Raw genomic sequence first — 23,849 nt, forward strand, 5'->3', positions numbered from 1 at the left:
ACATATACAAATATAATACATAACACATTACCTACTTACTTTGGATGTGGGAGTAGTTTCTACTTGGATTCAGGGATGGCGCACATGAAAACTATATAATTCCTAAGTCGTATAAACTCACCCATTATTTCTTGGTATGAGTTCTGGAGCCTGGAAGCCCTGCAGAGTATTGAATGGGATGACGCTTCCAATCCTAGGTTTAAAGTGTTACTAAACCCAGGAGCCTGCAATTACTATATCTGGTCTCCCACAGTACACAGAGCATGGAAATGCCATATTTTAGAAAATATAAACTGCTTAATACCTCTTCTCATCAGCAGTTATAGCAGTCTTGTGACTTCTATCAGTGTCCGGCTGAGCACTGATTAAAGCTTGTTGGAGGAGCTTTCATTCTCCTCTGACTGTCCTGTGAGGTTGCATGACCTCTGACCCTCTGTCTGGACAGTGCTGATTGGCCCTGTGCTGATCACATGCACCCTCTCATGAAAAAAATAACTCTAGCAGTACACACCAAACTGAGCATGTGCAGAGTGACTCCAAAGGCTCTGAACTATAAGGAGATGGATTGGGGACTGTGGAAGAAGGGGAGGATCAGAGAAGACAGAATCAAACAGCTTTTTTACACAATGCTGAGAAATAACCCCTTATATTCCACAGTGATTATAACAAGCATGCTTTACAGCATATACAGACTCATTTTACTATTGTGGGTTTAGTAATACTTTAAAGTGGGAATAAACGTCCATAAATAAATGTTACTCATAGGTAAGCCTATAATAAGACTTACCTATAGGTTCTGTAAATATCTCCTAAACATGCACCCTTTAGGAGATATTTACTGTACATGCAGCTGATGACATCAATGGCGCATGCGCTCTGAAGGAACCCCCACTTGGGCTGTACCTTCAGAGTCCCGTGACGTAAACAACGGCTCCCACGTGAATGCGTGGGAGTGACGTCATCGTGGTTCTGGCCACTTACACAGCCGGAGTCTGTGAACCTGAAAGGAAGACAGGTAAAGATGGAAGCCCTGTCAGCGGTTGACAGCTCACCCCTGGAAGAGCTTCGTTCTAAAGTAAGTTTCCCATAACGTGCCAGTATGTGGTGCATACTAGCATATTATAACTTTGCCTTGAAGATTAAAAAAAAAAAAAACGCTGGCGGTTTACTACCCCTTTAAGCAATCATAAATTCTGTTTCAGTACTTTAGAATGCAACAGCTACTACAATACACATTATTTCACCTACACCGGGCACCCACATTTAGTCTGTGTCTGTATGTACCCTTTTTAATTGTTCTCTATTTCATCTTCCATGATTGTTCCTACTTGCTGCAATTCAATTGTAGATATGGCCTCCAGTGACTCTTTTGAAAGATATATCAGGAGTGGTAGTCTGAAAAGTACAACTTTGGCTGTGAGCTAATTATGTCACCTCTGACACTGTCCTTACACAGCACATTTCTGAAAATCAAAAGGCAAATTACCATGTAAGCAGGGATAAGACAATCAATTTCTTACCAGTGGCAGCTGAACTATTTTAGAAAAAAGAATGTTGTGTTGTGGCCAATGGAATTCCAAAGAGAAATCACACTTCAAAAAGCATTTCTAGCTTTGCAGTCAAATTGGGCTAATGCCTACTTTAACCACTTCAGCTCCAGAAGATTTACCACCCCCCTTAAAGACCAGGTAATTTTTTGCAATGCGGCACTGTGTTACTTTAACTGACAACTGTGCGGTCATACTGTACCCAAGAGCTTTCTTTTTGTGGTATTTGATCACCTCTCTTTTATTTTTGCGCTATAAACAAATAAAGGCCGACAATTGTTTTTGTAAAAAACAATTTTTTTTACTTTCTGCTATAAAACATATCCAATAAAAAATAAAAAAATTGTATTTCTTCATCAATTTAGGCCAATATGAAATCTGCTAAATATTGGCAAACAAAATCCCAATAAGCATAGGTTGATTGGTTTGCGCAAAAGTTATAGTCTACAAACTATGGGATATATGTATGGATGTATTTTTTTTTTTTTAACTAGTAATATCGACAATCACTGACTTGTAGCAAGGCTGAGATATTGTGGCAGATAAATCAGACACTTATGCCGCGTACACACAACCGGACTTTCCGGCAGACTAGGTCCGAAGGGATTAGTCTGTCGGACAATCCAATTGTGTGTGGGCTAGTCCGATTGTTTTTTGAAAAAAAAAAATCTGATGGACCTAGAAATAGAACATGTTTCAAATCTATCCATCGGCCTCAATTTCGACGGACTAAAATTGGGAAAACCGTTCGTCTGTGTGTTGGTCCGACGGATCAAATACGACACAAGGGCAGCTATTGGCTACTGGCTATTGAACTTCCTTGTTTAGTTCCATTTACGTAATCACGTTCAAAATGAACGGACTTTCGAACGGACTTAGTCCGTTGTTGTGTTGCCAAGTCCATTCGTTCGGAAAGTCCATCGGAACTCAGCCAAAAGTCCGTCGGGAAGACCGTCGGACCTAGTCTGCCGGAAAGTCCGGTCGTGTGTACGCAGCATAACTGAAACTTTTCACATTTCTTTGTAAACCAGTGACACTAATAGTGATCAGTGCTAAAAATATGCACTGTTACTGTACTAATGACGGGTCGATCAAAGGGTTAACTGTGTGCCTAGCCAGTGTTTGTGTACAGTGTGGGAGGTGCTTTTACTAAGGGGAAACATGGATCCTTGTCCCTGCTGTGCAGGAACACAGGATCCATGCGTAGGGCTCAATATTGAGTTGGCCCATTCTTTGCAGCTGTAACAGCTTCAATTCTTCTAGGAAAGCTGTCCATAAGGTTTAGGAGTGTGTCTATGGGAATGCCTGACCATTCTTCCAGAAGCGCATTTGTGTGGTCAGGCACTGATGTTGAACGAGAAGACCTGACTCACAGTCTCCACTCTAATTCATCCCAAAGGTGTTCTATCGGGTTGAGGTCAGGACTCTGTACAGGCTAATCAAGTTTCTCCACCCCAAACTTGCTCATCCATGTCTTTATAGACCTTGCTTTGTTCACTGATGCGCAGTAATGTTGGAACATGAAGGAGTCATCCCCAAACTGTTTCCACAAAGTTAGGAGCATGAAATTGTCCAAAATGTCTTAGTATGCTGACACCTTAAGAGTTCCCTTCACTGGAACTAAAGGGCCAAGCACAACTCCAGAAACACAATCCCACATCATAATCCCCCTCCACCAAATGATTTGGGCCAGTGCACAAAGCAAGGTCCATAAAGACATGGCTGAGCGAGTTTGGGGTGGAGGAACTTGACTGGTCTGCACAGAGTCCTGACCTCAACCCAATAGAACACCTTTGGGATGAATTAGAGTGGAGACCACAGCCAGGCCTTCTTGTCCAAAATCAGTGCCTGACCTCACAAATGTGCTTCTGGAAGAATGGTCAAACATTCCCATAGACACACTCCTAAACCCTATGGACAACCTTCCCAGAAGAGTTGAAGCTGTTATAGCTGCAAAGGGTGGGCCAACTAACTATTGAACCCTTCAGACTAAGACTGGGATGCCATCAAAGTTAAGGTTCCTGTAAAGGCAGGTGTCACAATACTTTTGACAATATAGTGTAGTTAACATTTTCTGGAGGCAGATACCTCCTCACTTGTATTGGATATGAACACTGTCCAAACAATGGTTAAAGGCTTAGGAGCTGGGCTTTTCCACTGTATGTTAATGAGAACTGGACTCAATCTCCAACTCAGCTATTGTGACAGATCACGCTGAGCTAACTGAGAAATGCTTGCAGTCAGTCATGACATCTTTTCAGAAACATCTAAAAAAACAAGATTTTTTTTCGGCATGCTGTGTCAATAGAACACAAAACAAACATATTTGTATAAGGGGATTTTCTAAATTTTAGCTACAAAATTGGAAATACACTTTAGGGTCATTGTCATGCTGAGGAGGACATGTGGCTGCACAGTTATTATTATGCCGCGTACACACGGTCGAACTGTTTGACGTACTTAGTCCGTCATACAATCCGACGGACAATCCGGCGTACTTTCCACTGAATGGACTTGACCACACACGGATACACAAACAGTCCGACGAAAGCTTGCGCGATGACGTACGACGGGACTAGAAATAGGAAGTCCAAGACACAGCAAAACCCTGTAAATCCTTTCTGGGCATGCGCCATTCTTAGTCCGTCGGACTAGCATACTGACGACCGTATTGTCCGCTGAAACCAAAGTACGACGGACAGATTTTTGGAAAAGCCGAAATTCTTAGTACTCCGGACTGCACGCTGAAAAAGTCCGCTGAAGCCCACACACGAGCGCATTGTCCGCTGAAATGTGTTTCAATGGACTAAGTACGTCAAACAGTTCGACCGTGTGTACGCGGCATTAGTTTTACAAAACAGACATGACTTATAGAGAGGCAGACCAAATTTTAAAATTAGGCTTATTGACATCAGAGACAAAGAAGCAGATTTTCCCTGTATAGTTATTGACCACTCATCTGTAGAAGTACAGTCAACCTGTGTAAGATTATGTACACGTTGAAAAAATATAGTTATAAACCCGCGCTGTGGAAATAAACTATGAACAAAATTTATCTTAGGGCTGCTGCTGTACTGAAAGGTAAGTACCCCAAAAAGTGAAAAAAAAGGTTTTAAACTCAGCGCTGTACCTGTAGCCTAGTGTTGTGCTAATACTCATACATTAACATATGCAATATAATGCCTTATACAAAAAAGTGTAACTGATTAAAGTGCTAAGTGCCAATCTAATACAAATAAAGTGCAATAAATAAAGTTCATAAACAAATATTGTGCAATCAATAAAGTTCATCAAATATAGGTGAAAGAAATATGGCGACACATAAACATGCGTTGCTGGTGATTTTATGTGCCGAAATTGTGCAGATGAAGAGTAATCAAATAAAGTTCATCAAGTATGGAATAAATAGTAGACAACACATTGGGTGTGATTCAGGTAACTTCCTGTTCTCCCTTCCTGGGTCCGCACTCACCAAACGTAGTAGATATAAAAGCCTGTATGCCAAAAATGTCTTCTGTTCACCGGGTAGGTTGGTGTGCCCTGCTTTTAGGGAACAGCTTCTCCTATCCTCCTCCACTGAGTTTCGGGTCCTACACACTTCACACGGTTAGCGACCATTATAGCAAAGTTTGGACGAAATGGAGGAAAAGGGACATATAGTGTAACACTGCGAGATTTCATTAAATTGGAAGTGGCCAGTCCCATCATTCTGTCCATACTGGAAGTTGGGCAAGTAAAATTCACCTCCCAAAGAGGATAATATCATATCTAGAGCCGATGATCACTTTTGGTCTCGGCACATACGTCACTTCCGGTTCTGCCAGAAAACGAAAGTGATACTAATTTCGTACTGCACCATCAATGAGAGTAGGGGGAGGTTTAGGGTGTAGTGGGAGGACCTTAAAGTAAATAAGACAGCCAATCACAGACTCTACAAGCTTCTGATGACGCCCAGTGGGAGGGGCAAAACGCATCAAGATAGAGAGAATCTGTGAAGGCTGTTTGGATGCCAAGGCGGAACTTTCTGCACGTTTTTAAAGATTTTGATGTAAGTGTAATGATTTTAAATTTTTTAATAAAATCTCGCAGTGTTACACTATATGTCCCTTTTCCTCCATTTTGTCCAAATTTAGCTATAATGGTCGCTGGCCGTGTGAAGTGTGTAGGACCCTAAACTCAGTGGAGGAGGATAGGAGAAGCTGTTCCCTAAAAGCAGGACACACCAACCTACCCGGTGAACGGAAGCCATTTTTGGCATACAGGTTTTTATATCTACTATGTACACATTGTCACAGTGATCTAAACCAGGTTAAGACCAATAAAACAAAGACATATCTTGTGTAAAGAGTTGATCCTAGCAGATCTAGCCCTGAAGAGAGGGGGCAACATACACAGAAAAGGCTCTTTGTAAAATAAATGCTTTTGGTTTTCTGGAAGTGCATTGTTTTACTATGTTGAAACTACATTGAATATTAAGAATATAGTGATACATAATCATTGTGAGGATCATAGCTTTTTACTTAATAGGGAAGCAGTACAGCATTTACTAATTCATTTTTGTTGTTGTCCACAGCTTTGCATAGAATTACTTAATAGCATTCTGGCCGCTTATGTAGGTTGAACCACTTCCAAGACCCTGAGTTCCTGACAACTTACGTTTTCAATTACTGTAACTATTTAAACTTCGCAAGGCTTTAAACCAAAAAATAACCTTTAATTATTTTCTGCTATACATGCTGTCAAACCATGACATTTAAAATGCAATTCACGTTCTGCCAAGGATGACATTGCCAAGTTTTCACAGTTTTCACAATTCTGTGAACTTAGAAAAAGTAACTCGGCTGTAAGGGGAAAAAATTATGAAATAGCATGCATAAATAATGTTAATTATAAAGGTTATGCTTCAGTGAAGAAGTTTGTTAACAGGATATTCTGTTTAACTTATAATTAAAAAAAAATTTCATTACCAAAGGACTTATCTCTTCCTTATACTCCCAAATGTTGCCCAATTCAGATATAGATAAACCACCATACACCCAGAAATGGGAAGCAGATCTTGGTCAAACCGTAGACTTAGAGGACTGGTCCAAAATCTGGTGGGCAACAAAATCATCTTCCCCCAATGTTCTTGAATTGGAAGCCAATTACAAAGTTCTAACCCGATGGTAACTGGTACCCTTCAGAATAGCCAAATATATACCTACATATTCAGATTTTTGCTTTATTGGATGTTCAGAATTGGGTACATACCTCCACACATGGTGGACCTGTCCTATAGTCAAGGTCTTTTGGAAAGAAATCTTTCAAATGGTTTCCGAAATGTTCAAGCTGAATTAGTACCCTGACCCATCTACTGCATTACTTAACCTGAAACCATTGTGTCTAACTCACTGTCAATTTAAACTTTTTGTCCAACTACTTACTGCCCCTAAACAAACAATAGCAAATGCACGGAAATCCCTTTCATTGAATATAGGTGAGACAAAGAATAGTTCTCTTTGTTCTCTTTGGTTCACCCATGTCTACCTCTCAAACTTGAAGCTCTCATTACAACAGTATTTTTTCTATATCTCAACTTTATCAACATTACCTGTTACTCCTTATAACTAATTTAATTTAACGTATTTGTTTTATTAACAAAATTGTCCTTCTTTTTCTTTCTTTGTACTTACTTTCATGACAATTTATGGTTACGCCATACTTATTAAGTGTGTATATATACCACCTTAATTTTGAGCTTCAACTCAGTAATTATTTTGTAATTTATTTTTTCTGTTATCACCTTGCATGTATTAAATAAAATCTTTTGACAAGGAAAAACATTTCATGTCTGTTATATCCTATTCCAACTCCCATTAAAACACAAAAAATAAACAAACAAAAAAAAACATGTCAACATCATATACATATACACACACAGTATATATACATACACACATGATATCGATGGTCAGTATTGACATATTCTGTTGAGTCAACGCCTGTGTGATCACAGCAGGTAACAATAGTCCAGCAGAGCAAGACCAGGCACACATGCACACATTGTGCTTCACACAGGAGAAAGCTGCATACAAGTATGTTTAATATGATCCATCATTTTAGGGGTGAATCTTTCTCATGCCTTAAAGTGGTTATAAAGGCTGAAGGTTTTTTACCTTCATGCATTCTACACACAAGTGCCCCCATGGCAAGTGGCTTGCTATTGGGGACACTAGTCAAGAGGGAGGAGCCAGAGGCATCGGTGGGGGATCCAGGAAGAAGGGTCTTGGGGCTGTAAAACCATTACACAGAACAGGTAAGTATGACATGTTTTTGTTAAAAAAAACAAAAAAAACACCAAACCTTTAATATCACTTTAAGGATTGCCACTCCCCACCAAAAAGTCAGATCATATTAAACATACTACAGTACATCTACACATCTACAGTACAAAATTCCAAAAGGTGAATATACCGCAAATGACTTTGGCACTTTCACTACTGACAACAATAAGTATGGTTCTACCAGCCCATCAGTTTTGGGGTGATACACTGAGGAGCATAGGTGAGTAATTTTTAATAATCAACACAACTCTTTGCTTACCATTGACCTGAAAGGGGTTTCTTGTTCTGTTAGAAGAGACTGGGGAGAGACTGCATACTGGGTGGCATAGTATAGGACTACTAATATGTGCTAGTGCTCCCTGGCAGACCCCACATTGGCCCAAGCAAATGGCGTGTGCCACTCTTTTGTTTTTTCTTTCCCTAAATGACCAACTAAGCCATGAAAATGGACCAGATCCAGTACCATCCTTGTTTGAGACTAGGGAACCACTAGCTGCTCCACTACTAGTAACTTTCTCCTGTTCCTTCTTTACACGATACAGTAAGTCTTGATGTGCTTTACCCTGTTTCTCACCTCTACATTTTACCATGCTTTTGACAAATTGTGATCGCACAACTGTGTCCAAAAATACAAAATGTATTTCCTGGCCACCAGTATATCTGTTATTTCAGACAAAGTGTCAGTTTCTTCTGATGCCCCAATCATGACCGCTAGCGTGGATTTGTCTGGTGCCTTTGGTGTAGGGGTGTCAACATCTCCCTCACATTCAAGTAAATTATTAACATAATTTACTTCAGACACATACTGCAGCACTCAGCCTTTTCACCAAGAAGAAGGCTACCACAGCAGAGGGAAAACACTGAGCAGCAGTCAGTTCACACACCTGAGGCCTGTGACCAGTTGAGACTATTAATGTGGTCTTATTATGTAAGGCTGCATTCACACCTGAACGTTTCAAATACGATTTGCTTTTACAGTGATTTTGCCGTGTTTTTGCAATTTTGTATAAGTCGCCCATGCAAAAAGCAGAAACATTTCTGTAATCTGCCACAAAGAAGCTTATGTTCTGTTTTGAGCTTAAGGCGTTTTTCAGGCGATTTGCTTCAGGTGACAAAACACTCAGTTCGGAACAGGTGCCAATAAAATGAATAGGAGTTTGCTTGCTGGGTGTTTTTCAGGCATTTTTCCGGGCATTTTATGAGCTGAAAACGCTCAGGTGTGAATACAGCCTAAGGTGTGAACCTAGGAATGGAGGATTTATCTCCCCCAAAGCTCTACAAAGTATCAGGGGTTGAGGACCCAGAACAGAACAGAACATATTAAAGCAGAACTGTGAGGAGGCAGGGACTTGTGTGTTATGGCATGCCTCTTCTGTAATAAGTGCAATTATAGTTGCAAGAATTAAAATATTGGAAATTTACCCATGAGTACAAGATGATCAATGCCAAATTCAGCCAATAGTGATAAGACAGTGACATGATCTGTTATGCACATGCTGCAACCCACAGGAACACCTTGCTGTCCAACCAATCTTGGTAAAAAAAAATCATTCAGGAAGATTCTGACTAAAATATTGCTATTGGCTCCCTGATATAAGACCAGCATCTAGGATGTCTGCTCAATGGCTAAACATGCATATTTGGTCAAAACAATCAGTTGCGTTTATGGAAAGGTCTTTCGTCGTTCACATATTCCTATCATGATATCATGTGCACAGTTAGCCTAAGTTACCTATTGTGGTGTATTTCAATGTTTGCTTTGTTGCCATATTTTGCTGGGTGAAAGAGATAAATCAGACAAGAAAGTGAGCGGAAAAACAGTAGACACACATGTGGCCTACAGAGGAATCTGCATTATTTTAGAAGATTTGCCATGATGTTATGCATTATGCAATTGGTTACTAATATAAACAATAAACAATCAGGAAACATAAAAATAAGAGAAATAGTATTAGTTCACTAACTCAAAAACAATGTAAAAAAAGCCATCATTGTAATGACCTGTGAGAGGCTGAACACTGGATACTGTATCACTGAAGAGTGAAGCCAGTAAATTAGTTCTTCTGGCTTTTCTGGCTAACATGTGTATGCCCTAGAGGGGAATTCCTGCTCAGAGAAGAGCGAGATGTGATTCTTAGAAATAGGTGCAGTGAACCTTCCAGAACAAGATCCACTCTTGATTATTACGTGTACTGAAATGTGTTGGCAATTATTTGGAGGGGAAAAAAAAGAACTGGAATATATTATTGTCTCTCATTATCTAATTCTCTGGTGATATCACACAGTCTTTTAATCCTTGGATCCCATTAATTAAGATGTTAACTATGCCATGGCATGTTTCATTTTGGTGAAAATGGAAATGGTAATGATCAATCTTATTTAGAAGGGTTTCTTTATTTTGAGAGTTTGATGATACATAAAACATGCCTTATATGAAAATATAAATATCTTCACTGTCTGGATTGTTTTATTTAAAGTGGAATGCCAACCAAAATTTTGACTCCAAGTGGATGGACTCTAAGATGTGAAGGTGCATTGTAAGTGCTTTATTGGTTAAACCGGTGTTTCTCAAACTTTTCTCAGTCCAGGCACCCTTTAAAATTTGGCACAATCCAGTCTAATGGCTCAGTCACACCAGGAGCTGCGCCCGAGTGCACAGGCTTTTTTTGTGTGTTCCCACCATTGTGTTTTTGATTGGGCGGGGCTATGTGTGTGAAACATGCAAAAAAAAGGTGCTGGTATGATTTCTAAAACTGTGCTGCACCAAAACACATGGTACTGCGGTACCCTGCTTTTTAGTGGGTGTGAACACGCACATACATTTTCTAGATCCTCGGAGGTGCCATGCGATTTTGCATGCGCTACTGCTTTGCATCTGGTGTGAACAAGCTGTAAAATAATGTTTGTGAGACAGAGTTCAGTGGTCTGTAGGTTGTAACTCCTCTCCCCCAAATCCCTCCTGCTAGCACAAATCCCCAGATCCTGCCTCCTAGCACAGATCCTACCCCAGCACAAATTCTACCCCCTCTCAAATCCCCCTCTTGCACGAATCCCCCCCAACACAAAAGCGGTAAAGGGGAGGAGAGAGCTGGGAGGCAGTGTGGACTGTGCTACTCCCCCCTACTCCTTCCCTCCTGTCTATACAGAGGAGTTAACAGTGTATCGCTGGTGACTGAACTGTACAGGGTTTGATTATCACCCCATAACTACAATTTCTGCTGCTGGGACTTGACTAGTCCAGGGAGTGGATAGGGGGTGGGTAATCAGACCCTGTACACTCTGATCTAAGTGGTCCTGTGATAATTCCTCTGTACAGACAGGAGAGAGAGTGAGCACATCCTGCACCTCCTCCTGGCTCTCTCCTCCACTCTGCTGCTATCTGTACTCCTGTCAGCAACCCAGAAAACTGGGCGGGCTCCCCAACATGTCCTTATCAAACGATGGCATCATTGGTTGGTAGAACGCAGGCGGGTGGGTGGCACAGCTTTCTGGACTGTCAACAAGAGTACAGATAGAAGGCAGAAAGAGCTAGGAGGAAGTGCAGGCTGTGCTCTCCCCTAGCTGTCTGTACACACTCAGATAATAGTATACAGGCAGTTTTTTTGCACCCCTGGGTACTCTTTGTAGCACCTTAGGGTGCCATGTCACCCCAGTTAAGAATGCTGGGTTAAACTACACCTATATTCAAATGATATTATAAAGCTATATTAAAACACAACTAAAGCCTCAAAATGTTTTTTTTTTTTTCAAACCCATAAAATGTAATATATTGCCGCTTGCCAATCCTTAGATATGGTGGCTGCATTTGTTCATTTTACTTTATTTTTCCCCTCCGTTTTCACCTGGTGATGTGTCCAGTAACACACCTCCTGTATTAGAGTACCCCACCCTGGATAAATGAGCACAGAGGGCACCTTTGGAAAACAACAAGCCACCACATCTAAGAATCGGTAAGCTGCAGTATAAATGTTTGCTTTTGGGTTTAAAATGGTTGTAAACCCTCCCCTACAACTTTGTCCCATGTGAATCAGCATAAAAAACCCGAATGAACACTGCTTGTAGATATCTCCTTACTTGCTTAGTATTGTTGTAATCCTTTTTGTTCTTTAGAATGATGTCACTGAGCATGCCCAGATCTCCCCTGATTTACGGCACACTCTCTATGTTTTATCTATCTGTTATCAGGACTTCCTACAGCACAGCACTGAACTCCCAGCAGGCTGCTAATCACTCAGAGCTTCCTTCTACACACCATGTGACCTCACATACAGTGTAAACCAGGGAATGGGACAGCAGTACTGCAGTGTTATCAGCTGAAGTTGATAGGACTCATACAGGCAAACACTAGGTAATCAGCACAAGTAAATACTATGAAATAAACAAGTCAGATATTAACAGGGAAGCAGGGTTGCCATAAAAATGTTGGATTGAGAAGGAGGCTTGGTTAACAGTACAGGAAGTGCTCAATGTAAGGGCGGAAATACACTCCACTGTGGACTCAGAAAACAATACTTAAGATGGTGCTGTCTAACCCCTGGAAACAAGTTTTTTTAAATTTCTTTAAACAGTAAGTAATATGCGATTTGGGCTGGTTTACAGTGGCTATAGTTTGATAATTACTTATTATAATGGACTAAATGAAAAGAAGCATCAGAGTGGAAGAGTTTACTTCCTCTTTAATACCACTTTTAAGCATCTGTCAGATTTTTTTGGTGCCTTAGTCTTTATCACATTTTGTTAGGACAGAGATTGATGGTAAACCTTTCCTACAGGCACAAATACAAAACCATTTACACGTTTTGGGTAGTATGAGGATGGTTTAAGTCACCTGATTTAGGTCTTGCTGGGGTGGTTAAGCAAAGAAGATAAAAGGGCCAAAAAAACAAACTTTATTGAAGAAAAAAATGTTCCTGGTACCCTCCAATTCTGCTCAATATAAACAAAAGTCCCTGCATTTGGCCAGGTTCTGTCGCAAAAGGGAAAATATTGTTCAGGTTGGCTGATTCGCCTCCTCAACAGAAATCATGTAACCAAACGTGACTGTTTTAGCTAATTCTTTAGTCATTCTTTCCATCCCAGCAAGGCTGACATTGCTTTAGAAAAAGACCTGCTTCAATAATAAGCAGTAACAGTCTTGACATTACTGTGCTCTTCAATAGCACAATCAGTCTGTACTGCAATACTTTCACCTTTACCGCACTAATGGATGATGCAATATCCCCCAGCTAATCATTTGGAAACTGATACCTTATTTAATACCAATCTCAGAGATGATTCTTTGTAATAAGGAAAGTTTTTTTTTCTTCTGTTTGAATAAATTTAATGCATTCCTTGGTAAAGCATTGATGCACCAAGGATGTTGATACATAAATATGCATTTCAAGGATGTTTTTTTTTTCTCTTTTAAAATTTAGGTACGCTACCTTATAGAGGGCCCAACTTATCTAGATCTCAGGATGTATCAACAACACACATAACAATATATAATATATCTGTTTAACATGTGTTGTCTCTTGTAGCTGACATACATCTGCTAACAATGGAGGCTTTCATCAAAATTGTGTTGGAAAAAAGATAGCTCCATTTATAATATTTTTAAGTTCAAGTCATGTAGCAAATATACATTAGTGTGCATGTGTATAATAGTCAACCCCAGCAAAAAAAGTATATTTTTAATCATATAAACACAGAAAAAATTGTGCGCTTAGTGCAAAACATACGGCAACTTATATTCTGGACACAAAGCAATTACAAAAATGATTAATCTAAAAGGTGTGAAAAACCAATATCTCTGTAGTGATCATTACAAAAATATGTGTATGAAAAAAATAAATGCATATTAAAACATAATGAACAATGTACATCAAATAAATGGTGAAATAGCAATCCCATAACATATAATTTACTTATGCATAACCAAGTAAACATCAACGGGAAACATGCAAATGTCTCAAAAATGATGACAGCCCAGGTGTAAGAATCCCAAACCATGGGAATCCACTAAAGTTATTACCTCGCATGAAGGGAATACTCAATATACAGCAGGGAAAATAATTATTTGATCCCCTGCAGATTTTGTAAGTTTGCCCACAAAGAAAACAAAAGGTCTAAACATTTTATCATAGGTGTATTATAAATGATAGAGACAGAATATCAACCAAAAATCCTGAAAAAACACATGATACAAATGTTATAAATTGATTTTCAGTTCAGTGAGTAAAATAAGTATTTGATCCCCAAGCAAAACATGAATTAGTTGCTTGGTGGAGAAACCATTGTTGGCGAGTGCACATCTCAGGAAGGATTTTGGTACAGTACACTCTTCTTTACAGATCTTCTCTAAATGGTTTCTTGGCTGTCACTTGGCAACTCAAAGTTTCAGCTCCCTTCATAACCTAGGCCATTCCATGACCTTAATGTGCTCTTCTTGAGCCTTGGTGGTATGTTTTGGGTCATTGTCATGCTGAAAGACCCATCCATGACCCATCTTCAGTATTCTGGCTGAGGGAAGAAGGTTGTCATCCAAGATTTACGCGGCTCTGTCCATTGGCCCCTTAATGCGGCAATGTTGGCCTGTACCTTTAGCAGAGAAACAGAACCAAAGCATAATGTTTCCACCTCCGTGCTTGACTGTTGGGACAATGTTCTTAGAGTCATAGTTAGCATTTTACTTCCTCCAAACACGACAAGTCCCCTTCCTCAAGAAGGCACATGTACAGTCATGCCAATGAACATCTAAATGATTCAGAGAAGGATTGGGAGAAAGTGCTGTGGTCAGATGAGACCAAAATTGAGTGGCTTGCTGAGAGGCTGAGCCGGGTGCCAGTTTAGGCGTGTGGGCAAATCTCGACTTCATTGTCGGGGCGATTTTGCCAGAGCCTGGACTGGTTCTGTGACATCAGCCGACAGTGGGCTTCAGTCCGCTGTCTGCTGAAAACGGGTCACAGGAGTGAAGAACGAACTGCACTCCTGTGATACACAGGAGAAGTACAGCTAAACAAGCTTTGGCTGTACTTCTTATTTAACCACTTGCCAACCAGCTGCCGTCATTATACTGCAGCAGGTCAGCATGATCCCACGAACCATTGTAGCTGTACGATGGCTCCTTTAAGTGGGATAGCAAGCGCAAGTGTGCAGCCGGAGGCATGCCCGCTGCACTGTGGGGGTACGCGATGACTGCCAGCCATGCACAATCGCAGGCACGAGAGGCAGAACAGGGACGTGTGTGTGTGTAAACACACAAATCCCTGTTCTGTGAGGAGAGGAGAGGCAGATCGGGAGTTCCTAATAGCTAGAAACCCCCGATCTGTCATCTCCTATTGTCAGTCCCCTCCCCCTACAGTAATAACACACACTAGGGAACACAGTTAACCCCTTGATTGCCCACTAGTGTTAACCCCTTCCCTGCCAGTGACATTTACACAGTAATCAGTGCATCTTTATAGCACTGATCGCTGTATAATTGTCAATCATCCCAAAAATGTGTCAAAAGTGTCCGATGTGTCCGCCATAATGTTGTAGTCCCAATAAAAATCGCAGATTGCCACCATTACTAGTAAAAAAACAAAATAATAATAAAAATGCCATAAATCTACCCCCTATTTCGTGCAAACCAATCAATATACGCTTATTGTGATTTTTATTACCAAAAATATGTAGAAGAATACATATCGGCCTAAACTGAGGAAAAAATTAACCATTTTTTAAAAAAAATGGGGATATTTATACGAAATATTGTGTTTTTTTTTTTCATTTTTTTTGTCTTTTTTGTTTATAGCTCAAAAAAGAAAAACTGCAGAGATGATCAAATACAATCAAAAAAACGCTCTATTTGTGGGAAAAAAAGGACACCAATTTTGTTTGGGTACAGTGTCGCATGGCCACGCAATTGTTACTTAAAGAGACGCAGTGCCACATCGCAAAAAATGGCCTAGTCATTGAGCAGCCGAATCCAGGGATCAACATTGAGTGCACAACATCATATGCCACTGGCCTAACCCTACGTGCATTTTGTCTGGTGCAACGGATGTCTGCAGACGTCGATTTCACCAGGTGAAATGCGCGTAGAGTGAGGCCAGTGTTACCTGTGAGTAGATCTACTTTTATTGAATTATATAGTTTTAGCATACTACTCTAGGTTCCTTTGTTGTTACTTTGAGGTGCTGGCTTTGGATAACCAGTGAAGGACTGTGGAGGCGGTAGAGTCAGTGGTGGCCCCCCAATTGAAGAATTTCTGCCCTGTTGATCTCTTATTATTTGAAGATCTATACTGTCTGGTAAGGGAAATGGCATACTAGTCTGTGTGGTAGTTTGGGATTCTTACAAGTTTTCACATTTGAACTTTTATGTATTTCTCTTTGAAGCTTACTTCTTCGTTATGCATATGTGAATTATATGTTATGGGACTGCTTTTTCACAATTTATTTGATGCACATTGTCCATTATGGTTAACCACTTCCCTCTGATGGGCAAATCTGTGCCCATCAGTGCTGCCAATCAGTGCCCATCAGTGCCAATTAGTGCCAATCAGTGCTGCCAATCAGTGCTGCCTGTCAGTGCCCATCAGTGCCACCTTTTAGTGCCCCCTATCAGTGCCCATCAGTGCCACATATCAGTGCAGCCTCATCAGTGCAGCTTCATCAGTGCCCATTAATGCAGTCTATTAGTGCCCATCAGTGCAGCCTATCAGTGCCCATCAGTGAAGGAGAAAAAATACTTTTAATCATGTTCACATAAACATTAATCTAATTAAAGAGATGTCTGATGAATTAGTGCATTGACCCATGTGCCACACATCTTAGACTGACTAGTAATGAAAACAGTATCACAGTTTCATTGTGCTATTGTTTGTTTTTATATGCTTGAACAGTCTTGGCGACTGACTGCAGAGGAAATCTTTTTATAATCAGGCAATAGTGAGAACATATGTGACAATCAATTCACAAAGGTTTAACATAAGAATTAGGATCTTTATTTTATTTTTTTCAATAAGTACCCTTATGCTGTTATGTAAGCTTTATGAATTGGGCCTATAATGTGCTTCCCTGTTACCTTGTTTCATGTATTTACAGAGTACTGTAATGGAAATAATTGTAGCAAACACAATGTTATGAAGAGGGAAAATATGAGAATTAGATGCTTTATTTGTGCCCTTTAAACTGATGAAGGTTATAGTATTAGGCCATTCAAAATGTCTTGCAACCATCATGAATAAAAACGATAAGTGCAAAAGACTAAATTTTGATATGCTTCCTTCATAGCATATCATTTCTAAGATGCTATAGGTGCTGCTATATACTGTATACACAATAGCTAGTAAATGCCAGAGACAAAAATGAGTGGGATCACATGTGTTTCCCAATGGATAATAGGAAGAAGCATGCACATTAAAAAAATTGTAAGTTTTACTTTATTTTTCCTGCCAGCAAGATGGTAAACTGCTGCTACATCCGATACCAACAAAGGCCAGTAAGAATTCAATGGGTGGAAATATCCTTATATGAAATATTCCAGGTGCTCTACAATCAGGGAGCTAATTATATTTTAGAATTAAGATTAAATTATATGGTTTTACGAGAATGTCAGTGAGAGTTGTCCTTTAAAAAAAACATGAATTAAATATATATTCAAATCAAACCTGACATTTTATTCTCTACAGTCATAAGTAAATGTGCATGTTGTACGAAGTAAAAAAATGAACTGACAATGACATACTGTTCCGTATTCATCACTTAATAATGTAAGGTTGCAGCATATGCACAAGAAATGTATGTCCTGGGGAAAAGAAGTAATTGAAGACAAATGGCATAGTTAAGTAATTAACAAAGTAATTAATCGTCTACTTGTTGGTCTAAAATGCAAAGCACTCAGACAAGAGGCTCAGAGCAGCAGTTCCCATATTTCAGCCCACAGGCCTGTTGCAGTCATCAGCTTGCCTGAAACCGTCCCATCAGCATCAGTCCCCTGCCAGCTCTAAGGCAGAGAAGTGAGTGACCACATGACCAATGATTGCTCAGTTCTTGGTCTTCACTGAGCAGGAAGCGGTGACTGTCAGTCATTTCCCTCTGCTCTGCCCCTCCAGCGTTCACTGGAGAACTGAGCTGGGGAGGGGATGAAAGCGGGAGCGGCTGGCTCAGGCTCTCAGTGATGCTCACAGAGGCTGAGCCAACTCAGCTAGGGACTGGCTCTGTAATGTCTAATGAATCTGGGTCACAGTAGTGCAGAAAGCACACTCCTGTAATCAAGAACAGATGTGGCCATACTTCTCTTTTAAAGGAGTTTCTCTCGAGAAGTCATGTAATCGAGCAGATGAAGAGCTGGTGTTGTGATGAACATGGGACAAGTTTAAGTGGAACTTCACCCATAAGGGAAAGACCTCTTTTATGTCCTCCTCCTCCCTCCTCTACCACATTTGGAACAATAAAAAATGTTTGGAAGAGCAATTACCAGGTTTTGATAGGTACCTGCTCCCACTTCCATTTGAATCACCTAGGTGATCTAGGCGAAAGTTCAGCCTTCTTCCCGCTTTGCCGACAGCCTTCTAGGACAAGTCATATGTCCAAGAAGGCTGCGGGCTCATTCACATGGAGTTCAGCTTGGCTGACACATGTGCATTGGGAAGCTGGATGTGCAGGTGCAAGAAGTCATTGCCCGCTTCCCACAGTAAACATACCAATGCCTAGGACCCAAAGACTGGTGAAGAACCAGCTCACGTGAGGACAGAGCCAGATCCCTGGATAAGTAAGTGTCCGTTTATTAAAAGTCAGTAGCTACAGTATTTTTTCTTTCTTCAGTGAAGATCATCTTTATATTTAAAGGTGTTAAAATACTTGAGGCTGCATATGAAGCATGTAGTAGAGAAGTTGGCAATGTTAATCTGTTCGTATGAAAAACATGCTGTCTGTAAAAATGGAAATGTCATGACAGTTTCTCCAGTCGGATCTCATACACTGACAATCATTTATATGTATGTAAGCATTGAGTAGTAAAATGCCTACTGCAATTTACACATTTTAATGCAATAGTAATACGTTTGGCTGCATTTATCTATGCTTTAAACTTTATAAAGCTTAACAGTAAAAAGAATATTGTGATGCTAGCTTTAGAACCTGTGTTTATTATTATAGTCTGTATGCACCCTTCGGTAAAGAATCACACAGCTTGACAAGACTGTTTTTCTCTCTAGGAGTACATTGTAACACAACAGCACAATATCCTATGGCTAGCACAAGAGACATATTTTATATGTGCGGCGGGTGTTAGTTTGTCATCACAGCTGTGCATTTAGCAGATTCTGACAGACAGCTCTTCGGTGAGTTAGAAAAAAACATTCTACTTGGCATCAAGAAATCAGAAACATATTACGGCAGATACAAGCTAGAAGACTTCACCATACAAAAAAAACATCTCTACAAATAATGAATGTTGAGTTAATATAAGCAACCTTCTCTAATATGAACAAACCAACACACAGTATATCTGTTAAGGAAAAAGGTACTAATTATACCAACACTACTCGACAATAATATTTACTAACTTATGGGTTAGTCTGACCAGGGAGGCCAAGATTGTCTATTCTCAGCCAGATCTGTCATTTTTAATTAATGGGAGGGAAGCCAAGTAGAACTTGACAAACATTCAAACCATTTACACTTCATATCATTTTATTCCAAGTGACGGCTTTAAGATCACTGTACGTCAGATGGAGCTATTCTGTGTCTGTGTTGATCTCCATCACTATATCATCATCATTTCACTCAGATATGTCAGCTCCTACAAGCTTAAAAGGAGGAGTGGCAACACACGTTCTAATTTGAGTTCTTTCAAAGCCATAAAGACACCATAAACATTGTGTTTTTCCACTGAAAGGATTCTTTTTTTTTCTAAATCGCACTGGTTTATGTTATTTTCAAACAGTTCTAGCAGTGTTCTTTCAAATGGCTATAGACAGTCAGCATTGTATCAACAATCTTAATGATATCTAATGTAATTGCCATTCTGTTTTGAATTAAACTGCATTTTTATTGAATGCGTGTGCAGTGAAAGAACTGATGTATTTTCTCTGAAAAATAAAATATCACCAAATCAGCAAAGATTTTCTAGAATTCTTTAATGTCTATGTTGACTCTTATGGCTTAACCTTCATGCTACTTGACAATTGAAAATTGGTCACATTTCTAGAGAGCATCTTTTATGTACAGCTACTTCCTTAGGCATTATGTATTATAGATAATCAGATTAATGAAAGACCCAAATACATTTGAAATCACAGTGATAATACTCACCTTGCACATAAAGGCCATTTTGCTGCACTGAGGCGTTTACTATTGGGTATGTCTTTGAGTAATTTACCCCTGTTGTCTGCCCTGGAGGGGGCTGCGGAGTTCGCCTCTGCATTATATTTAAAGAAGCATTCATTCTCCTTGGGCTCAGATGATGAGGTGAAAATCTACAAGACAACAATGCAATATTTCTAGTAAATTGCCTAAATGGAACAATCGAAGTAAAAATTCAAATATCAACCCATTATATCCCTCATTGGTCACAGGACAGAGGTGCTACATCAGTATGCATACTGATTTATTACAGGTATGGAATCAACATTGAAAAAAAGCAGTTGTTTCTTATTACCAATTTTTTTTCTATTAGAATAATTATGTGGCGTACAAGGAGTGTAGAGAGGATAGTTAAGAGAGAAGAAGTGGAATTGCAATTTGAGACTCTTTAGGACCTCAAATTAGGAAACCTTGTTATTCTAGCAAGCAACCATGCAAGTAACATGGTTAATGGTACTGTATCAATACTTTACATATACGGTAGTCAGAATAGCATACAAGGTTGAAGAAAAGTCTGATCTGGCCCATCGTCATCCCCTGCTTTTAGGTCCCTCTTAGAGCCACAGGCAGTCATGATGCAGTTCAGGTTTCAAAGACAGTTTTCTTAAGTACATACGGTATATAAAAGTAGTTCCAACAAAAAGTGTTTGTTTTATGAGCATTTGTAGAAATAACTCAGTCTGTTCTTCTATCTATAAACGGCATTTAACGCTCCCTAGAAATGTGCTATGTAGCAGAATGTATACTAAGAAACAGCTCTAATATTTCTAGGTTAGTAATTACTTCTGCATCACTGTATTCCAGCTATGTTTGAGCTCTACGCTAATCTGCTGACGTACATAATTCTTCATATTGTGTAATGTTCAGGAACAAACAGCCTTCAGAAAAAGGAATGAAGTACTTCCACATGTGTCTTTGATTAAGAAATATATATGATGAACGAACAACGGAAGGTGATAAATGGCCCTGCCCATTGTCCACAACTGTTCAGTGTTTTCTGTCTTGCACTGTCCTGCAAACATATGCATCCTTGACAGATGTTACTTAATTTAGGCAACTATATGCCAACATTAGGTAGCTACCAGGGGTTTGGAAGCAAATACATTGAAATACCTGTGGGTTAGGATTGCTCTTCCTGCTGGGATACATGAATAAAAATTGTAGTTATTATCCTGCACTGCAATGAACAGTAGAACAGTTTAATGACAATGCCCTGTAGATGAAGACACAGGCTTTCTATGTTAGGGCCCATGGCACACCAACCAAAAGTAATGTAAATGTAGAGGATCAATATAAGAATAGATTTCCAAGCTTCCATCAGCATCCCCTACTACTGATTACTTTAACATGTACAAATGAGAGAAAAAGGTTGTGAACCATTAAAAATATCTGGAATCCTGCCAGTGTGGCTTCTAAAATATAATCTGTTTTTATAAAATAAATTTAACAAATGACATATACAATGTTTTTGGTTGTTATATCTATTAGGTCATTAGTGGAAAGATTATATGAATGTTTACTTTTACAAAAAAAGTTGAAACTCCTTGTTCACACTTGACTACATTTCTAACGCTTAACAAATGCTCCTGTAGCTTTTGTATGGATGCTAGACTTGCAATAATGAGCTTTAATATGGGCATTAGACTGGTGTTTTTCAAGCCTTAAAAATGCTCCCCAAATGCCCTATGGGTAGTTTTGAAGCATTTGAGCATTAAGGCACGTTAAAACTGCTCCAAAAATGGCTATTCCATTACAGTAAATGAACTAATCTTAATGCCCCACAACCGCACCGCAACTGCCTGCCAGAGTATTTGCAAAGCATTACCATAGACTCGAATGGGAGGCTTTGAAAGGCTTCAAATGCCTCCTGACTCAACATGAGGCTTGAATTTTGAAGTGACGCGATGCTAACGTTTTAACGTCTCTCAGACGCCTGCTTTCAATGCCAGTATGAACTTTGCCTTATTGGCAATAACTTTAGACAAATGCATTCTGTAAGTGCTGATCAGACCTGCAAAGCAGTTAGGAGACATCTTGGTCCTTCACTGCAAACAGGTCTGTTTCACTTCAGGGGTATTTCATAGTATTTAAATATGACTGAGTTCAGAATTATGGCTTAGTCATTCTAAAATACCAAAAATCTACAATCAACATCCATTTACAGTACTCCTATGTGTGTAGTATCACTACTATGTTGCTTGACCCAACATTTTTTTTTTAAATTGCAGAAGTAAAGCTTAACATTTTATTGTACAATTTTCTGATACAATTCTGAATTTACTGGTATCTCAAGGACCAAGGTTTGAAAGCTGCCCAGGTCCTGAGACAGCAAAGCAGTCTCAAACCATTATGATCCCTCCAATATACTTAAGAACTGGAATGAGGTCTTGATGTCAATTTGAAGTGTTTTTAAAGTGCTTGCATTGCTGTATTTTATCAAAAAGTTTACATTTTGCCTCACTTTTCTACAGAGTGTCTTTCTAGTAGTGCTGTAGAACCTCTAGGTGGTCTTTAGCAAATTGAAAATAGACAGTAATTTTTTCCGGACATATTAAAGTGAAAGATGCTCAGGTTATCTTTTTCCTATTTGAGGACTGTATGGTGTACCCTTGTACTGTGTTTTATAAATGCACAACACTGTACTGTATGAAGACATGGCAACCTAAAATTGTGTATGTGTTGTTTATTAAATAAGATTTTTAAAAAGAAAGGCTTGACTGGACTCTGATCTTCTTAATTTTGGTCATGGATTTGGCTGTGCTTTTTCTAACAGTGATGTTTTAAGCCATCTTGATGATTTGTCAGTAAAGTCCAATGACTCCCTGTCACTCATTATCTGATTCATTTCTAAGAGGAAGAATTGTTGTTAAAATATGTCCTGTTAATACCTCATCTAATCTCATAATGAATAATGGGGAATAGGGGCCTTCGTTTCAGGGTCCATCCATTATTATTTCACTGCAATAGTTTCTATTACTTTTTGGCCTAAGTCTAAAGGGAGCAAGAAATGGGACTAGTTGCTGTATATTAGGCTAGTAAGTGTTCCAAAGGACCCTTCTACTAGTTAAAAAAAAGTAGCAATATATCTAATAAGTTAATATAACATTTAACATACTTTAAAAGGGGTGATTTGTTCAATGAAAATGCTGGCTGTTGGCATTTCCCCAGCATTTCCCTAAAGCATGCTACAATCTACTGTCTTTATCACAGATCATGTAAGTTTTTTGAAGCAAGTCAAGTACCTAATTGAAAATGTCTGTAGTTTAGAACATGGATCTCCAAACTTTCTAAACAAACAACCAGTTTACTGTCCTTCAGACTTTAGGAGGGCCAGACTGTGGCAAGTGGGAGTAGAAAAGGTCCTGACATCAGTTGTTTGTTTCAGTGTTTCAGAGTATTTGCGCCCAATCATTGGTGTAAGAGGGAGGAATTGTGCCCATCGTTGATGTCATTGGGCCCTAGTATTGGCGTAAGTGGGAGGAATTGTGCCCCATCATTGATGTCAGTGTGGGGGATTTTGCCCCATTGATGATATCAGTGGATGAAAAAGTGCCCCATGGGCCAGATAAAACCATTCAAAGGGCCGCATCTTGCCCCCCATGTGGCAGTTTGGAGATCGCTGGTTTAGAAGAGCAAAGCACCAG

The 23,849-nt window shown here is 39.5% G+C and overlaps 1 protein-coding gene across 1 annotated transcript in view; it reads right to left on the reverse strand.

The window, feature by feature from the left end:
• GLIS3 (GLIS family zinc finger 3) overlaps positions 1-23,849 on the reverse strand; it is a 535,482-nt gene that overhangs the window by 39,726 nt on the left and 471,907 nt on the right. The window contains exon 9 of the mRNA XM_077475027.1: positions 20,155-20,318. Coding sequence (XP_077331153.1) covers positions 20,155-20,318 — 164 coding nt within the window. The remainder of the gene's footprint in view (positions 1-20,154; positions 20,319-23,849) is intronic.

This window comes from Lithobates pipiens, unplaced genomic scaffold, assembly GCF_037356315.1.
Source record: "Lithobates pipiens isolate NorthernLeopardFrog02 unplaced genomic scaffold, aLitPip1_a1.2 Scaffold_13, whole genome shotgun sequence".
In the NCBI taxonomy this organism is placed as follows: domain Eukaryota; kingdom Metazoa; phylum Chordata; class Amphibia; order Anura; family Ranidae; genus Lithobates; species Lithobates pipiens.